This window comes from Pocillopora verrucosa, chromosome 6, assembly GCF_036669915.1.
Source record: "Pocillopora verrucosa isolate sample1 chromosome 6, ASM3666991v2, whole genome shotgun sequence".
Lineage (NCBI taxonomy): Eukaryota > Metazoa > Cnidaria > Anthozoa > Scleractinia > Pocilloporidae > Pocillopora > Pocillopora verrucosa.
The window spans coordinates 2,346,162-2,366,440 of NC_089317.1; the positions used below are offsets into that span (position 1 = coordinate 2,346,162).

Sequence of the window (20,279 nt, forward strand, 5' to 3'; positions counted from 1 at the left end):
CTCGACCAATCACTTTACAATGTAAAGCGAAACTATTACGATCCATGACACCGCTCATTTGCAGATTTCTTTTTACTTCTGGACGAAATAAATTTATAGTCCTGTCATTTGCCTACTTGTTGTTTTTTTATTCTTTCTTTACTTACTGACTCTAACTGGCTAAAGTTTTTCATATTCAAACATAATATTGCATTTTTCACTTCTAATTAAATGTATTAATTTTAAAATATAACAGCCCTAATTTTTAATTTACAACAGCCCTCAACATAAACAATAGCCAAACTTCCTGTATTCTTTTCGTTTAAGTGCTTTATGCAGAATTAGCGTTTGATAAAATGTCTTATCTGTATATCTTTCGGTTTAAATATGTAAAAATATTGTGTCTTTGAAGATGTGTTCCATGTATTCAAACGAATTTAGAAATACGGAAACATATTTGAAGCGCCCTTTTAATTAATTTAACTGACTATGATGTCTCGTTTATTCACTTTGATAGATGAAAAATATGTTAATGCCAGCTCTCTTTTAAATTACCTTTTTCCAGGTATAAATCCCGTGTTTAGTTAAAATATCTTGAAGCATTAAACAAATAATTTGTTTTAGTTCTAACCAACGCCGAGTGAAAGCGACACTCGATGTTTTTTTCAAAAATGCGAATGACAGAGTTGAAGACATTTTGACTGTACGTACAGATGGCTTCGATTGTGTTCTATCCTCGTGATTGACAGCTACATATGACTTTAAAGTTTCCGTATTAGAATATCGGAAAATATCAGGGCCACTGTAGTTTTAACGCTGGGCTCTCATGGCGAAAAATGTTTGCGACATTCTCAACGAGTTCTTTTATGGAACCTCAGCGGATTTTGCAGATTTTCGTCCGGCACTTGTCGCTAATTGTGTCTTCAACAGCTTTTTGTCTTATACAAACATCTTTTTGAACATCATTACCGTCCATGCGATAAGGAAAACCGCGTTGTTGCCAAAACCTTTGAGAACATTATTACTGAGCCTAGTTGCCACCGATGTTGGGGTTGGTTTGTTGGTCCAACCGCTCTACAATTCTATCTTGGTTAGCAGGTTAAAACAAAAACGTATCGACTGCATTTACGACAAGGCAATGTCCGTCGTCATCAATTTCTTTTGTATGTCCTCGTTCTTTAATGTTGTAACCATAAGTGTGGATAGGTTCTTACCAGATTGAAGAACTTCGAATCCAAGAAGTACAACAGAGAGTTCAAAATGGCGACTTATCAAACTTTTTTAAGCTTCGAAAGTCAGCTCTTGGAACATTTTACGCATGTATTGTGTTCTTGATTTGTTATTTGCCTTCCTATGTTCTCTCTTTTTTATTCCTGGCTCGCCTTTTAAGTTCAATCACTTACTACAAAGCTTGGCCCCATACAACGACTTTGTTTTCCTCAACTCGTCTTTGAACCCTGTTATATACTGCTGGAAGATGAGATCCATTCGTCGCACTCTTATAGACACAATGCGAGGCATCGTCAATCGGTTCAGGGAATAGCATTTATTATGAGTAATTGTAGTTTTAAATATAAGCTTCTAGAAATCTCCAGACTGCTTAGTCATGCTGACACGAGTACCATAGAACTTTCTAGAACTTTTATCAAGTCGCGCAGTTATGGCGTAATATTACTGAAATACTTCTTTTGGAAGCTTATAGAATGTTCCAGGGCACTTTGTGAATGTATATAAGGACCCAGTTATGTAGTAGTGGTCGTATATTTGTTGTCGGGAGTGACCGACTGTTCAGAAAGCTATACCGTGAGAGAGAGCTACAGTGAAAGGTTGCTAATTTCATGAAACGTTGGACGAAACTGTGAGTCCTGCTCAGTGGCGAGCTACGATACAGACTGTAGTGGGCTTAAGTACGTTTATGGAGCATAAGAACTACTGATGTTGCCTTTAAGAGTCGCTTCTTGTTAAGAATATTACTCGTTGTTTGATGAAGCAGTTGACCTTGTAGGATAATAGTGTTTTTCGGTCGGTTTGATTATACTGTAACACATTGGTTGGATTTGTTTCTGATGCCAATTCACAATGCATGAGATAAGAGCCTCGGCTATCGTCAAATTGGATTTGATTTGTCGAAAGTGCTTAAGGAAAACTGAGGGAGGATGAGCTTTAACGGTTACAGGAAAACTACACAATGAGGTGCTACAGAGTCAAGCTTAAGAAAGCATCAGTTGCTAGTTTCAAGCGCATTTTGTATGAAAAATTTATAAATGACTAGAAAGCTTCCTCATCACTTGAAATATGATTTTAAGGTTGTCATCAATTAATGTATGTATTTGTACTTGTCGATAGGATAGTAAATTTTTAACCTTGTGAAGTATATAGCTTGTGAATTAAATACAAAACTGATTTTTAGGTCGCTTTATAGTGTAATAAGGGCCACGAGTTCATCAGTGTTTTTATTACAGTTAAATGTACCTCTCTTCGAATATAACCTTTACTTACTTACGATCACACATAGACTTCCAGAATTCAGCTGTGCGGTTTCTGATATAAAGAATAATATTAAGTGGACTAGACTTGATGGTTGATGGACTGAAATTCTTTACCTTGTCAACAGTAACCCGGGCACTCACTAACTTAGGCAAAGACAGAAGGTTATACAATTTATGCTAATTGCACAAAGTTCAAGGATCTCTACGCTTTTCACTCAGACGGTTAGTCCGTTTTGAAAAATTTAGCATCAATTTTCAACTTTTTTTTTAATTGTACCCTGCGCTAATCACTGCCGTTCTCGGCTATCCTCGTTTTTTTTGTTATCTTAGAAATTTCATCAGTGTTTTTCTACCAGAGCAAACAAATACTTATTCAAAAAAGACGATTCCCTTTGGAGATGAAGAGACCTCAAATTACATGACGTAGCTTCTTAATAACTCCAGTCGCTAAAGGACCAGTTGGCATGACGTACAAAGCATGACGTCAGACTCCAACTTCACTCCCAGGAGGAGGCTGGCCAGAGTCAGACCACAGACATCTGGATTACGAATCACGCGCTCAGATCTACTATAGTTCTCTCTGCCATTATATAAGAATAATCGGTGATGCATAACGTCAACGCTCTTATGGAAATTCTCACTAAAGTCAGTTGTCAGTAATCGATCGAGAAGGAACGCCAAGAATAAATTAGTTGACTGAAAAGCGCTCGTCGATACCGTGGGGATTAGTAATACTGATTTGGAAGATACACTTTTTTCCTGGTGTTTTGCGGCTTTCCGAACTGCCTAAATGTAGGGAAAGGCCAGAAACTGCCATATGGTGTATACAATAAGTAGGGAGGTTTAAGTGTTTAGCGACTGGTTTGGATGTGTCCTTGTCATTTCTTGTTACGTCGCGAAGGTGTTCTCGGAATCGGTCACCTAGACGTCTGCATTCATATGATTGCACATATAGATGGTTGTATAATATATAGCACCACATAACCTTTTTCGTCCATTATAGTGGCACATGATTCAGATGGAGTATTCTTATGCGCTGAGTTTTTACGGTTCTGCCTTTTTAAATACAACCTGAATTCAACATTCTCTATTTGCAATAGTGGACAAACTTTAACCAGCAGATTATTTAGAGAGAAAAATTAAGGAAAATCATCTTGTTTTTTTATTAGTAAAGACGCGGCTGTCTCTAATTGCTTCCGAGTAGCTGACAGATGGAGCAAAGTTCTTGACCAATCACTTTACGATGTAAACCGAAACAATTTTATAATTGTTGACACCACTTACTTGCAGACTTCTTTTCACTTCAGGATGAAATAAATTTATAGTCCTGTCATTTGCCTATTGGTTGTTTTTTATTATTCTTTCTTTACTTACTGACTCTAAAAGGCGGAAGTCTTTCATGTGCAAACACAATACTGCATTTTCCACTTCTAATTGACATGTATTAATGTTACAAAAAAACCAGCCCTCAATTTTAATTTACATCTGCCGCCAACATGAACAATAGTCGAACATATTCTTAACAGTAGTTTTAACGCTCAGCTCTCATGGCGGAAAACGTTAGCTACCTTCTCAACGGGTCTTTCTTTGGAAACTCTGCGGATGTCGAAGATTTTCGTCCGTCACTTGTCGCTATTTGTGTCTTCAACAATTTTTTGAGTTGTACAACAATTATTTTGAACAGCCTTACCATCCATGCGATAAGGAGAACCACGTTGTTGCCAAAACCTTTGAGAACATTATTGCTGAGCCTGGCTGCCTCTGATGTTGGCGTTGGTTTGTTGGCACAGCCGCTCTTTATTTCTATTTTAGTCAGCTTGTTAAAACGAAGTCGTATCGACCCCATTTCCTTCAAGGGATTGATGGCCGTTATGAATTTCTTTTGTGCATCTTCGCTCCTCAATGTTTTAACCATAAGTGTGGATAGGTTCTTAGCTGTTCATCTTCATCTCAGATATCAAGAGCTTGTGACTCACAGGTGCGTCATTGCAGCGGTGATATCAATATGGCTGTTTAGCGCAATTATTTCTTCTAGTGTCTTTTGGGATCAATTGTTTATCATCTCACTAATCATATGGCTCGTGATTATGACTGTTTGCCTCATTGTAGTCGTAGCTGTCTACTGGAGGATTTATATAATCTTAAAGCGACATAATAACCAGATTCAGAGCCTTCAAATCCCAGATGTACAACAGGGAGTTCAAAATGGCACCTTATCTAGCTTTTCAAAGGTTAGAAAGTCAGCTCATGGAACATTTTATGTATGTATTGTGTTCTTGATTTGTTTCTTGCCTTCCTATATTATCTCTTTTTTACTCCTTTCTCGCTCTTTAAATCCAATCTCTTTCTACGAAGCTTGGCTCTATACAACGACTTTGTTTTTCCTCAACTCGTCTTTGAACCCTGTTATATACTGCTGGAAGATGGGACCCATTCGTCGCACTCTTATGGACATAATGCGAGGCATCATCAATCGGTTCAGAGAATAGCATTTGTTAGGAGTAGTTGTTGTTCAAAATATAAACTTCTAGAAATGTCCAGACTGCTTAGTAATGCTGACATGAGTACCATAGAACTTTCTAGAACATTTCATCAAGTCACACAATTATTGCGTAATACTACTTAAATACTTCTTTTGTAAGCTTCTGGAATGTTCCAGAACACTTTGTGAATTTATATAAGGACCCAGTTACATAGTAGTAGTTGTAATTTTTGTTGTTGGGAGTGACCGACTGTTCAGAAAGCTATACCGTGAGAGAGAGCTAGAGTGGAAGGTTGCTAATTTCAAGAAACGTTTGAGGAAACTGTGAGTTCTGCTCAGTGGCGAGCTAAGATATAGACTGTAGTGGGCTTAAGTAAGTTTATGGAGCTCCTTTTTAAGAATATCACTCGTTTTTTGATAAAGTAGTTGACTTTGTAGGATTATAGAGTTTTTCTGTCGGTTTGATTATACCGTAACACATTGGTTGTGTTCGTTTCTGATGCCAATTCACAATGTATGGGATAAGAGCCTCGGCCATCGTCAAATTAGATTTGATTTGTCAAAAGTGCTTAAGGAAAACTGAGGGAGGATGAGCTTTAACGGTTACAGGAAAACTACACAATGAGGTGCCACAGAGTCAAGCTTAAGAAAGCATCAGTTGCTAGTTTCAAGCGCATTTTGTATGAAAAATTAATAAATGACCAGAAAGCTTCCTCGCTATTTGAAATATGATTTTAAAGTCGTCATCAATTAATGTATGTATTTGTACTTGTGGATATGAATTAAATACAAATACGATTTTTAGGTCGCTTTATAATGTAATAAGGGCCACGAGTTCATCAGCGTTTTTACTACAGTTAAAAGTAACCCTCTTTGAATATAACCTTTACTTACTTGCGATCACACATAGACTTCCAGAATTCAGTTGTGCGGTTTCTGATATAAAGTATTATGTTAAGTCGACTAGACTTGATGGTTGTCCATTGGACTGAAATTCTTTACCTTGTCAACAGTAACCCGGGCACTCACTAACTTAGTCAGACAGAAGGTTATACATTTTATGCTACTTGCACAAAGAACAAGGAGCTCTACGCCTTTACTCAGACGGTTAGTTTGTTTGAAAAATTTAGCCTCAATTTTGGCATTTTTTTTTAAGTTGGAAGTGGATATCGCTGTAGTGCAGAGTAAATGGGACGTTTTATTTCTATTGGAAATTGCCTTTTGTTTTCCTTTGAAAGCTGTTTATCTCACCAGCATAATTCTAATTTCTCCAATTTTGTTGATATAGCAAACTGAATACGTCACGCACCATGGCTCTTACTTATTACCTACTAGAAGACGGACACAAAGATGACGTCACCATAAACAAGTTTTTTCTTTTTTTATCAAATAACACAAATGGGTTCCATGTTGCCGTAAGTCTGTACAATAATAGATCACATGACGTTACATAAATGATGACGTCATCTCTAATTAATCACTATGTCTGGTAAGATTTGATCAAAGATGTACCTCATAAGCAATTTCATATCCACTCGTGTAGCAAGCAATACTCATCTGAATTTTACGTATAATAGGAGTTATAATAATCATTGGTATGTCTCGTAATAAAATTTCTTAGCGCCTTACTTTTATTACAAGGCCATTTGTAGTCCTTTGGTCGAATTCGTTTGATTCATTTCGATCGCTTTTTCCATGATTCAGTTTTTGTTGTTGGGCAGAATTTTCAACACCATCTTAATTCAACTATGCGCAGGTATTTCGAAACGTCAGCTTTAAAACTCTTTATGGCGGCCAGTTTACGTTATTAACTCAGTTGATAATACTAAATTACCCTGTTATATTCTCCCACCTACGCAGCACCACAGTTTCTTAAGAAACTTACCGTCCTTAACCAAAATATATGTTACGCAAGATAGAAAAACAACCAAACAGAAAAGATGAATCTTACATTTCTCAGTGTGTTTGCGGGTTGCGCAGATTTGCGCCTATTGCAAATGACCATCTTTAAGATACTTGGCTTAGTTTAAGGAAGCCTTTTAAAAACTACTTATTCATTTTTAGAGGGTTTGAAGGAAGGCATTTGCCAAATTCTTCTTCTTAAGTGGTCTCCTATATATTTCCTTTGTTGTCGCCTTTTATAACTTGGAGACTTTGGAAGTGTAAAAAAAGAGATGCAAAGAAGGCTTTGTGTAACAATACCCCTCCGAACCCTCCCCCTAAGAAAAAGTCGGAAAGTTTGCTACTCAAGTATAACGATGGCAATGCAATTGAACTCCTTGAAAATGGAAGCCTTAACTCTTTCTGTAATTAACAGACCTCGTAAGTGCGCCGTCCTTATTTCACGATTACTCCATACCCTTTAGTAGACAGTGTGGTTCACAGAGGTGTCGCTCCATTGCAAGTTCGTCGCCTTCCAGTTTGCCCCATCAAGAGGAGTTCGCCCCTTTATCAAAATGACAAATTAGCCCCCATCTTTATCACATTGCCGCATGGTCATGATGCACTGACCTTTCTGTGCTCTCTCCGTTCGTTATGACCTCAAGCTAAATATTTTCGTCTGGCCCTACCTCTCGGCACTAAGCACATAATTCGATTCTTGTTTTATGTAGCGAGAGGGTGCAATGATATCCTTTATGCTGGCTACAACACTAGTGGTGTTTATACCATCAACCCTGACAGAAAAACAGAGTTTAAGGTGTATTGCGACCTGCAGACGGACAATGGAGGATGGATCGTGTTCCAAAGGCGACAGGATGCATCTGTCAGCTTCCATCGCAATTGGAATGACTATAGATCAGGCTTGGGAGACCTTAGAAAGAATTTCTGGCTGGGAAACGACAAAATTTATCGTATCACCACAGCAAATGAGAAGTCGCTGCGAATCGAGCCGGAGGATTGGAGTAGAAAGAAAGTTTTCGCTCATTACGACGTGTTCAAGGTAGACAACGAAAAAAACAGTTACAAGATCACGGTCATCGGTTACAATGGTAGATACGGGGATTCGTTGAGGTACCATAACAACATGATGTTCAGCACCAGAGACAGGGAAAACGACATGTGGAAGATGGGAAGCTGCTCAAATGACCTAACCGGGGATGGTGGTTTAACGATTGTCACAACTCCAATTTAAACGGACAGTTCATGGGGAACACTGAAGCTTACAGTGGTATTGGCTGGGTTCCATTTAAACATAACCTCTCCTTAAAATTTGTGGAAATGAAGATGAGAGCTTAGTCCTTCCTGAAAGAAAAAGAGGATGAAAGGGAGAAGTGAGACAGATATCTTTTTGCACAAATTCGTAAAACAATTTTGAGTGTATCTATAAAGTATTTCTTACAAAAAATTGTAACGCGTAACTGTTTTGTCAACAAACATAAGAGCTAAACTGTTATGCCCCGCTCTAGATAACTAACATTACTATATCCCTTGATTAGTACGTGGAATATGATTGGTCAATTTAGCAGGCTGTGTATCACTGTACAGCCCGCTAAATTCAAAGGTTTGTGGTTAAAACCACCTTGAAGAATATAATGAACTGAAACACATGAAAAAACTTCGCGGTGGCTTTCATTTGAATGGTCAAAGGCTGGTGTTTCCTCCATAGACTTTAAAGTTAGAATTAATTAGTGGTTCTTGATAAACAGTAAACATGGAAGTACTAATAAAAAGCTTTTATTTGATTAATCAAATAACATATAGAGAATAATACATGGGCGCGCGTAGATATGGAATTTTTCTTCGAGTGTTTATGAGAGAGATGCCGAGTTGAACACGAGAAGAGAAATTCCATATCTATAAGCAACCATGTGTTTATCATATAAACACAGTAGCCCTTTACTAAGAGGAAAAGCCGACTTCGTTAATGAATGAAAATTAATGAGTCGACAATTCCCGAATAACATTCGTAAAGTGCGTTGGCGCTCACTCTTCAGATGGAAAAATGCGTTGAACCATAATTACAAAAACAACAATGGTCGTAATTTTCAATTTACAAAATTCTCATTTTTTTTAATTTTTCCCCTACCGACAAAAGAAGTCTTTCAGGTAAACGGCTAAAATCGGCCAGTGGCATATCTTCCAGTTGTCGATTTTCATTCTCAGCTGAGAGAAACTCCAACACCAAAGCCACTGAATACGTAACTTTCGGTTTCTTTTTGAAGATTGTTTTTTTTCCCCTTTTAGAGAAGTTTGAACCTCACCGTCTGTCAGCGATACGGATTTTTTAGTGTTTTAGTCGCCATAATTCGAGAAAGTTCCGACAAACAGCCTATATTGAGAATCGTGAAGGCTTTGCCTTTCATTTATCAACCTCACCTAGTGGCGCCAAAGGCGAGTGACGTGTGAGCAGCTGATTGGCTATATCGACAGACGTGAAAAAATACGATATTTTTTCACGTGTATTGTTGCGGCTTTTCTCGGAGCCGGAAATCCCTGTATAACACCGCAGTTTATGTAATAAAAAGCTTTTATTTAAGTGCTCATAACATAAGATGTTATCCAGGCCAGAACCATAATTGTGCCTCATAATAAACTGTACCTCATTAAATTACTACGTTTTAGCTTTCATTTAAATGGTCAAACACTAGATTGTCATCCACACCAAGCTAGAATCACCTTGGGCAGTATATTTAAAAAAAACTCAGATACCTTCATTTGAATGCGTCTTATTCACGGGCTTAAAGGTAGGAATCCCTCCTCACCTATTTGCAAACACTACCATTTGCATTCGTATGATTGGAAATATATATATGGTTGCATAACAACAGTCTTCATCAAGGATAATGACACAAGATTTAGATGGAGTATTCTGACTTATCCACACAATTTTTAGGGCTCTGCTTTTTTCAATACAACCTGAATTCGAGATTCTCTATTTGCAATAGCGGACAAACTTCATCCGGCAGATTATTTAGAGCGAAAAAATTACGAAAATCATTTTGTTTATTAATTGGTATAGTGGCGACTGTCTTTAATCTTCTTCCGAGTTGCTGACAGATGAAGCAAAACTCTTGACCAATTACTTTACGATGTAAACCGAAACTATTACAATTCCTGATACCGCTCATCTGCAGACTTCTTTTCACTTCTGGAAAAAATAAATTTATAGTCCTGTCATTTGCCGATTCGTTGTTTTCTTCATTCTTTCTTTACTTACAGACTCTAACAGGCTAAAGTCTTTCATATTCTAAACGCAATACTGCATTTTTCACACTTAATTTACATCTATGGATATCACAAAAAAGCCAGCCATCATTTTTAATTTACATCTGCCGTCAACATGAAAAATTGTCAAACTTCCTGTATTCTTTTCGTTCAAGTACTTGATGCACGATTATTGTCTGATAAAATGTCTTTTCTGTATTTTTTTCGGTTGAAATATGTCAAAATATTACATGGCCATTGCTAAACTTTTTCTCAGCTAGGTGCAGCTGTTCATAAACTGAAGTGGATCTGTCTGATTTGTCTAAAGATTTGTCTGGAGGTAGTCAAAGTGAAAACCGAACGCGTTCGTCTATAAGAGGGGAGGGCTATCTTTATCTGTATTCACCGCTGGAAAATATTCCCAAGCTACTCTAAAACGATTGAAAAATATGCCGGTATTATCTCAGTTTAGTTAGTTTGCCGAACATTCTGATTACCTCCTCGATCCGCCACAAACGAGTGCGTAATTTATTCGTAATAATTATTTATGTCTCTCCCCCCACCCCTCACCAACCATAAAATGTTCGGTCTTTGAAGATTAATTCAGTGTATTCAGGCGAATTTAATAATTAAGAAGCATATGTCAGACACTCTTTAGTTTAACTGACTATAATGTTTCGTATATTCATTTTGATAGGTGAAAAATATGTTAATGACAGCCTTCCGCCAAATAACTTTTTTTCAGGTGTAAATGTCATGTTTAATTAAAATGTCTTACAGCATTAAAGAGATAATTGGTTTTAGTTCTAACTAACGCCGAGTTAAAGCGATACTCGATGCTTTTTTTTCAAAAATTCATATGGCAGAGATGACGACATCTTGAATGTACATACAGATAGCTTCGATGGTGTTTTGTGCTCGTGACTGACATCTACATATGACTTAAAATTTTCCATTTTTAGAATCGGAAAATGTCAGGGCCGCTGTAGTTTTAACGCTCAGATCTCATGGCTGAAAACGTTTGCGACAATCTCAACGAGCTTTTCTCTGGAACCTCTACGGATGTTGAAGATTTTCGTCCAGTACTTGTCGCTAATTGTGTCTTCAACGGCTTTTTGTGTTATACAACCATCATTTTGAACATCGTTACCATCCATGCGATAAGGAAAACCGCGTCGTTGCCAAAACCTTTGAGAACATTATTACTGAGCCTGGCTGCCTCCGATGTTGGCGTTGGTTTGTTGGTCCAACCGCTCTACATTTCTACTTTGGTCAGCCGGTTAAATCAAAAACGTATCGACTGAATTTCCTACGAGAAATTTTTGGCCGTTACCAATTTCTTTTGTATATCCTCGCTCTTGAATGTTGTAACCATAAGTGTGGACAGGTTCTTAGCTGTTCACCTTCATCTCAGATATCAAGAGCTTGTGACTCACAAGCGCGTGATTGCAGCGGTAATATCAATATGGCTGTTTAGCACAATTATTTCTTCTAGTGCCTTTTACGATTCACTGCTTATCATCTTACAGGTCGTATGGTTCGTGAACTGTTTGCCTCATTCTGGTAGTAATTGTCTACTGGAGGATTTATATAGTCTTAAAGCGACACAAAAACCAGATTCAAGGCCTTCAAATCCAAGAAGCACAACAGGGAGTTCAAAATAGCGACTTATCAAACTTTTTGAAGCTGCGAAAGTCAGCTCTTGGAACATTTTATGTATGTGTTGTGTTCATGATTTGTTATTTGCCTTCCTATATTCTCTCTTTTTTACAAATGGCTCGCCTTTTAAGTCCAATCTCTCTCTTCGAAGCTTCGCACTATACAGCGACTTTGTTTTTCCTCAACTCGTCTTTGAACTCTGTTATATACTGCTGGAAGATGGGACCCATTCGTCGCACTCTCATGGAGATAATGCGAGGCACCGTCAATCGATTTAGAGAATAGCATTTGTTATGAATAATTGTTATTGTCAATAAAAGCTTCTAGAAATCTCCAGACTGCTTAATCATGCTGACATGCGTGCAATAGAACTTTCTAAAACATTTGATAAAGTCACGCGATTATTACGTAATATCATTAAGATAGTTCTTTTGTGAATGTATATAAAGACTCAGTTTAGTAGTAGTAGTGTTGTTGTTGTTGTTTTTCGAGGAGTGGCCGACTGTTTGGAAATCTATATCGTGAGAGAGAGCTACAGTGGAAGATTGTTAATATCAACAAACGGAGGAAACTGTGTGTTCTGTTCGGTGGCGAGCTACGATATAGACTGTTGTGGGCTAAGTAAGTTTATGGAGCATAAGTACTGTACTGCCTTTAAGAGTCGCTCCTTATTAAGAATATCACTCGTTGTGTAACAAAGTAGTTGAGTTTGTACGATTGTTTGTAAGAGTTTTTCTGTCGGTTAGATTATACCGTAACACATTGATTGGGTTCACTTCTGATGTCAATTCACAATGCATGGGATAAGAGCCTCGGCCATCGTCAAATTAAACTTGATTGTCGAAAGTGCGTAAGGAAAACTGAGGGAGGATGAACTTTAACGGTTAGGAAAACTACACAGTGAGGTACTATAAATTCAAGCATAAGAAAGTATCAGTTGTAGTTTTAAACGCATTTTGTATGAGAAATTTGAAAATGACCAGAAAGCTTCCTCGCTACTTGAAATATTACTTCAAAGTCATGTCATCATTTGACGTATGTATTTTTAATTTTCGATAGGATACTAAATTATCAGTAACCTTATGAAGTGTATAGCTTGTGAATTATATACAAAACCGACGTTTAGGTTGCTTTATAGTGTAATAAGGGCCACAAGTTCATCAGTGTTTTTACTACAGTTAAATGTAACCCTCTTTGAATATAACCTTTTCTTACTTGCGATCACACATAGACTTCCAGAATTCAGTTGTGCGGTTTAAAATAAACAATACTCTTTCAAGGTGAAGAGACCTCAGATTACATGAAGTAGCTTCTTAATAACTCCAGTCGGCGGAAGATCGATTCCTCAGATCCCCCTGTGCACACCCAGCAAAGGGCAAAGAACAGTTTATTAGGTCCTGTCACCCAAATAGAAGAGGACGTTGACAGAATACAAACGCTGCTTAAAGAAACATTTTATTTTAACTATTTTATAGATAATTTAATTTCTTATTTCACATTAGTTTTTACATTTATTTGTATGTATACATATAAACATCCCCTTCGTACAATGTACCTTTATTCTAAAAGCCCTTTTGGGACAACTTAAGTATGTCAGTCTATATTTGTTAACCGCCATTTCTGAGATATTAGTTTACGCGATTTTTATCTCCGTTGTTTTGCTCACAAGATTGCGAATAAATAACTACCTCGTCCTCCTTTCCGTCGAAATACATTTCCCATCCCTCATTGGAACCTCTTCTTTGGTTTTCTTCCCCTTCTGAACAGCATTGAAAGATTGAGTTTAGAAAAAGTAAGTTCAGTGAATAAAACTTGAACCTTCTGCAAACCAAGCGCGTTCAATAAGGTTTCCGCGTTGCTCTCAATCAGGTGGCGTCCATGGTTTTATACACATTTGAGGACAGTGTTTAGAAGCAGGATAGGTTGTTGTTTTGAATCTCGAGACCCAATAGGTACTTCCTGATATTGTATGGTTTCTAAAACAGGAGCATAATTCTCCCTTCACAAAATCGATTTTTCAAAGTCGAACGTCACCTTGACTTTAATGTCATTGATAAGCGGACAACGTCGAAAGTTGGACGGAGTCTTACGACATCCAGAATTTGACAGAGCCGATAAATAAGACGGAGCCAGATTGATACCTCGCAAAGGGAGCTAAAATTAGATGGAGTTTCCATCTGGACGAGGTCCCGAATGGAACGGAGCCCTGAATTGGAACTTTTCAATTAACGGAATTCCAACCAACATTAAATGAAAAACTGAATGCCAAAAAATGCCTCTCTAAAATTGGAATGCGCTCGGAATAAGACGGTGGATTGCAGAATGAATATCGCTCTCACAGTCCAAAATTATGACTTACGATAGGTGTATACTTTTCGTTGTGTGTCTACTATAGCGTGTCGAATTTGTCTCATCCTTCAGCCGAAAAATAGCAGGGTTTAGTGATGAATTGAAGAACATAAGCGCATGTCTATAAAGTGAAAAACTAGTTGTTACAATATTGGGGCCGGTAATTGCACGGGCAGCCAAAAGGATAAAGCGAGGGAAATATCAAACCAAGAACGCAAAGTAAACGTATAAAACACCGACAGCAGTTTTCATGATCCTTGCTTCATCTCGCTATTTTGTCCAACTTGCAATAGATTGCTGTAGTGACAAGAAGGCAAAAGGTTCCAATACCTGACATGATTACCGTGAGTACAGCATAAGGGACGAGGAATATTGTCGAATTCCTATGTAAAGGTAGGAATCCCTTCTCGCCTCATTACAAACAGTGCCACATGGAAGTTCTGTCCATTTGTATTCATATGATTGCACGTATGGATGATTCCATAATATATAGCACCACATAAAATTTTTTGTCGAGCATAATGGCACAAGATTCACGTGGACTATTCTTATGCGCACAATTTCAGGGTTCTGCATTTTCAATACAACTTGAAGTCAACATTCTCTATTTGCAATAGTGAACAAACTTTAACCGGCAGATTATTTAGAGAGAAAAATCAAGGAAAATCATTTTGTTATTTATAAGTAAAGTGGCAACTGGCTTTAATTTGCTTCCGAGTAGTTGAAGGATGGAGCAAAACACTTGACCAATCACTTTACGATGCAAAGCGAAACTATTACGATCCATGACACCGCTCATTTGCAGACTTCTTTTCACTTCTGTACAAAATAAACTTATAGTCCTGCCATTCGCCTATTTGTTGTTTTTTATTATTTACTTACTGACCCTAACAGGCTAAAATTTTTCATATTCAAACATAAAATTGTATTTTTCACTTCTAATTTACATGTATTAATGTTACAAAAATACCAGCCCTCATTTTTAATTTACAACAGCCGTCAACATAAACAATAGCCAAATTCCTGTATTTTTTTCGTTTGAGTGTTTTATGCAGAATTATATTAGCGTTTGATAAAATGTCTTATCTGTATTTCTTTTGGTTTAAATATGTAAAAATACTGTCTCTGAGGATGTCTTCCGTGTATTCAATCGAATTTAGAAATAGGGAAACATATTTGAAGGGCTCTTTAATTAGTTGACCATAATGTTTCGTTTATTCACCTTGATAGATGAAAAATATGTTAATGAAAGCTATCTTTTAAATTACCTTTTTTCAGGTATAAATCCCATGTTTAGTTGAAATGTCTTGAAGCATTAAACACAAAATTTGTGTTAGTTCTAACCAACGTCGAATGAAAAAAAATGCAAATGACAGAGTTGAAGACATTTTGACTGTACGTACAGATGGCTTCGATTGTGTTCTATCCTCGTAATTGACAGCTACATACGACTTTAAACTTTCCGTATTAAAATATCGGAAAATATCAGAGGCAATGTGGTTTTAACGCTCATCTCTCATGGCGAAAAAAGCTTGCGATATTCTCAACGAGTCCTTTTATGGAACCTCAGCGGATTCTCAAGATTTTCTTCCGGCACTTGTCGCTAATTGTGTTTTCAACAGCTTTTTGTCTTATACAAACATCTTTTTGAACATTATTACCATCCATGCGATAAGGAAAACCGCGTTGTTGCCAAAACCTTTGAGAACATTATTACTCAGCCTAGTTGCCACCGATGTTGGGGTTGGTTTGTTGGTCCAACCGCTCTACATTTCTACCTTGGTTAGCAGGTTAAAGCAAAAACGTATCGACTGCATTTACGACAAGGGATTGTCCGCCGTCATCAATTTCTTTTGTATGTCCTCGTTCTTTAATGTCGTAACCATAAGTGTGGACAGGTTCTTAGCTGTTCATCTTCATCTCAGATTCATCTCAGATATCAACAACGTGTCACTCAGAAGCGCGTAATTGCCGCCGTGATATCAACATGGCTGTTAAGCGCAATTATTTCTTCTAATGTCTTTTGGGATCCGTTGTTTATCATCTCGCAAGTCATAGGGCTCGTGATTATAACTGGCTGCCTCATTCTGGTAGTAATTGTCTACTGGATGATTTACATAATCTTAAAGCGACACAAAAACCAGATTGAAGAACTTCAAATCCAAGAAGTACAACAGGGAGTTCAAAATGGCGACTTATCAAACTTTTTGAAGCTTAGAAAGTCAGCTCTTGGAACATTTTATGTATGTATTGTGTTCTTGATTTGTTATTTGCCTTCCCATATTCTCTCTTTTTTATTCCTGGCTCGCCTTTTAAGTTCAATCTCTTACTACAAAGCTTGGCCCTATACAAACACTTTGTTTTTCCTCAACTCGTCTTTAAACCCTATTATATACTGCTGGAAGATGGGACCCATTCGTCGCACTCTTATGGACATAATGCGAGGCATTGTCAATCGGTTCAGGGAATAGTTCGTTTCTGATGCCAGTTCACAATGCATAAGATAAGAACCTTGGCCATCGCAAGCTTAAACTTGATTTGTCAACGACAACTGAGAGACCAAGAACTTTAACGGTTAGGAAAATTACACAATAGAGTACTACAGAGTCAAGCGTAAGAGAGTATCAGTTGTTAGTTTCAAGCGCATTTTGCATGAGAAATTTATAAATAACCAGAAAGCTTCTCTGTTACTTAAAATATGATTTTAAGGTTATCATCAATTGATGTATGTATTTTTATTCGTCGATTGGATAATAAATTTATAACCTTGTGAAGTGTATAACTTGTGAATTAAATACAAAACCGATTTTTAGGTCGCCTTATAATGTAATAAGGGCCACGAGTTCATCAGCGTTTTTACTACAGTTAAATGTAACCCTCTTTAAATAAAGCCTCTACTTGCTTGCGATCACACATAGACTTCCAGAATTGAGTTGTGCAGTTTCTTATCTATAGAATAATATTAAGTCGACTAGACTTGATGGTTGTCCATTCTACCAAAATTCTTAACCTTGTCAATAGTAACCCGAGCACGTACGTACTCAGGCAAAGAATGACGGTTATGCATTTTATGCTAATTGCACAAAGTAAGAGGATCTCTACGCCTTTCACTCAGACGGTTAGTCCGTTTTAAAAGATTTAGCCTCAATTTTCATCTTTTTTAATTGGAAGTGAGTCTCGCTGTGATGCAGCGTAAGCGGGACTTATAATTTAATTTGGAATTCTTAAATTATATGGGAGGTTGCCTTATGTTTTCCTTTGAGAGCTGTTTGTCTCACCTACATAAATCTGGTTTCTCTATTTTTGTTTATGTAGCAAGCTAAATACGTCACACATCATGGTTCTTACTTATGATTTACTAGAGGACGGACACAAAGATGACTTCACTATGAACGACTTTTTTCTTTTTTTTATCAAATAATACAAATGGACTCCATGTTTCTGTGGGTCTGTACAGTAATAGATCACATTACCTTACATAGATTATGACGTCATCTCTGATCTGTTACTATGAGTAGCGAGATTTGATCAAAGATGTACCTCATGTGCAATTTCATATCTACTCGTGTAGGAAGCAATGCTCATCTGAATTTTAGTAATGGGAATTATAGTAATTATTGGGATTTCTCGTAATAACATTTCTTGGCGCCTTACTTTTATTACGAGGCCATCTGATGTCCTTTAGCCGAATTCGTTTGATTCGTTTCGATCGCTTTTTGCATGATTTATTTTTTATTGTCTGAGCATCTGGCAGAATTTTCAATACCATCTTCATTCTACTATGCACGGGTATTTTGAATCGTTTTCAACAACAACCTTCTTGAAACACGTAAATCGCTCTGACAAAGGGCTAAGGCTCGAAACGTCAGCTTTAAAACTCTTTACGGCGGCCAATTTACGTTATCAACTCAGTTAATAATACTAAATTACCCTGTTATACTCTTCCACCGACGCAGCGGCACAGTTTCTTAAAAAAATTTCTGTCCTTAATTAAAATATATATTAAGCAAGATGGAAAAACAACCAAATGGAAAGGATGAACCTAAAATTTCACAGTGTTTGAGGGTTGCGTGGATTTGCGCCTATTGCAAATGACCATCTTTAATATTCTTGGCTTAGTTTGTAGAAGCCCTTTAAAAACGACTTATTTACTTTTAGGGGGTTTGAAGGAAGGCATTAGCCCCATTCCTCTCCCGGTCGAAAATTGCGGAAATGAGACTGATGACGAGTGTAGTTTGGATTCAAATTGTTTTGATGAAACGAAATACTGTTCGGATTCTTGTCAGATGTTGCGTGTTCAGCCTCCACGAAGTCTCCTATATTTCTTTTGTTGTCGCCTTTCATAACCTAGGGACTTTGAAAGTGTAAACAGAGAGGTGCAAAAAAAAGGCTTAGTGAAACAATGCCCCTGCGCCCCCTCCCCCCGAGAAAAAGTTGAAAAGTGTGCTACTCAAGTATAGCGATGACAATGCAATTGAATTCCTTGAAAGTGGAAGCCTTAACTTTTTCTGTAATTAACAGACCTCGTAAGTGCGCCGTCATTATTTCACGATTCCTAGATACCGTTTAGGACGGTGTGGTTCACAGAGGTGTCGCTCCATTAAGAGTTTGACGCCCTCTAGTTCGCCCCCATCAAGAAGAATTCTGCCCTTTATCAAAAATAATAGATTCGCCCCCATCTTTATCACTTGCCTCATGGCCATGATGCAGTGACCTTTCTGCGCTCGGTCTGTTGGTTATGACCTCAAGCTAAATATTTTCGTCCGGACTAACCACTCAGCACTAAGCACATAATTCAATTCTTGTGTAGCGAGAGGATGCAATGATATTCTTTATGCTGGCTACAACACTAGTGGTGGTTATACCATCAACCCTGACAGAAAAACAGAGTTTGAGGTGTATTGCGACCTAGAGACGGACAGTTGAGGATGGATTGTTTTCCAAAGGCGACAGGATGCATCTGTCAGCTTCCATCGCACCTGGAATTACTATAGATCAGGCTTTGGAGACTTTGGGAAGAATTTCTGGCTAGGAAATGACAAAATTTATCGTATCACTGCAGCAAATAAGATGTCGCTGCCAATCGAGCTGAAGGATTGTAGTGTAAAGAAAGTTTTCGCTCATTACGACGTGTTTTACGATGTAAACCGAAACTATTACAATTCCTGACACTGTTCATTCGAAGACTTTTCACTTCTGTACGAAATAAATTTATAGTCCTATCATTTGCCGGTTCGTTGTTTTTTTATTCTTTCTTTACTTACTGACCCTAACAGGCTAAAGTCTTTCATATGCAAATACAATACTGCATTTTCCACTTCTAATTAACATGTATAAATGTTACAAAAAACCAGCCCTCACTTTTAATTTACAAAAGCAGTCAACATGAACAATAGTTAAACTTCCTGTATTCTTTTCGTTTAAGCGCTTGTGCAGAATTATTGTTTGAAAAAATGTCTTATCTGCATTTCATTTGGTTGAAATATGTAAAAATATTACATGGCAATTATGAGACTTTTTCTGTGCTAAGTGCAGCTGTTCATGAATTGAAGTGGATCCGGGACTAGCGAGGAGGTGGTCGAAGTGAGAGCCGAACGCGGTCGTCAGTAAGGAGGGGAGGGCTATCTGTAATTATTCACCCCCGGAAAATATTCCCAAGCTACACTAATACGACTGAAAAGCATGTAGGTATTTATAAATTGCTAAAAGTTTATAGCTTTATTTACACATAAACTATCATCAGTTTGACAATAGCTATCTCAGTTTAGTAAGTTTGCTGAACATTCTGAATACCTCTTAGATCCGCCACAAACGAGTGTGTAATTTATTCGTTATAATTATTTGGGTCTCTCTCCCCACCCCTCACCAAACATAAAATACTCGATCTCTGAAGATGTATTCAGTGTATTCAGACAAATTTATAATAAAGAAGTATATGTCAATCGCTCTTTAATTTAACTGACTATAATGTTTCGTTTATTCATTTTGATAGATAAGATAATTGATAGATTTTGATAGATGTAAATGACAGCCTTCCTTCCAATAACTTCTTAGTTAAAGTGTCTTGAAGCATTAAACAGATAATTTGTTTTAACCAACGCCGAGTAAAAGCGGTACTCGATGCTTTTTTCAAAAATTCAAATGCTACAGCTGAAGACATCTGGAATGTACGTACA

General features: G+C 37.4%; 1 protein-coding gene across 1 annotated transcript; it reads left to right on the forward strand.

The window, feature by feature from the left end:
- Positions 1-7,208: 7,208 nt before the first annotated feature.
- On the forward strand, positions 7,209-8,083 carry LOC136281634 (ryncolin-1-like). Its single transcript, XM_066168294.1, has 2 exons — positions 7,209-7,272; positions 7,563-8,083. The coding sequence occupies exons 1-2, from the start codon at positions 7,209-7,211 to the stop codon at positions 8,081-8,083; spliced, it is 585 nt and encodes a 194-aa protein (XP_066024391.1).
- The last annotated feature ends 12,196 nt before the right edge of the window (positions 8,084-20,279 follow it).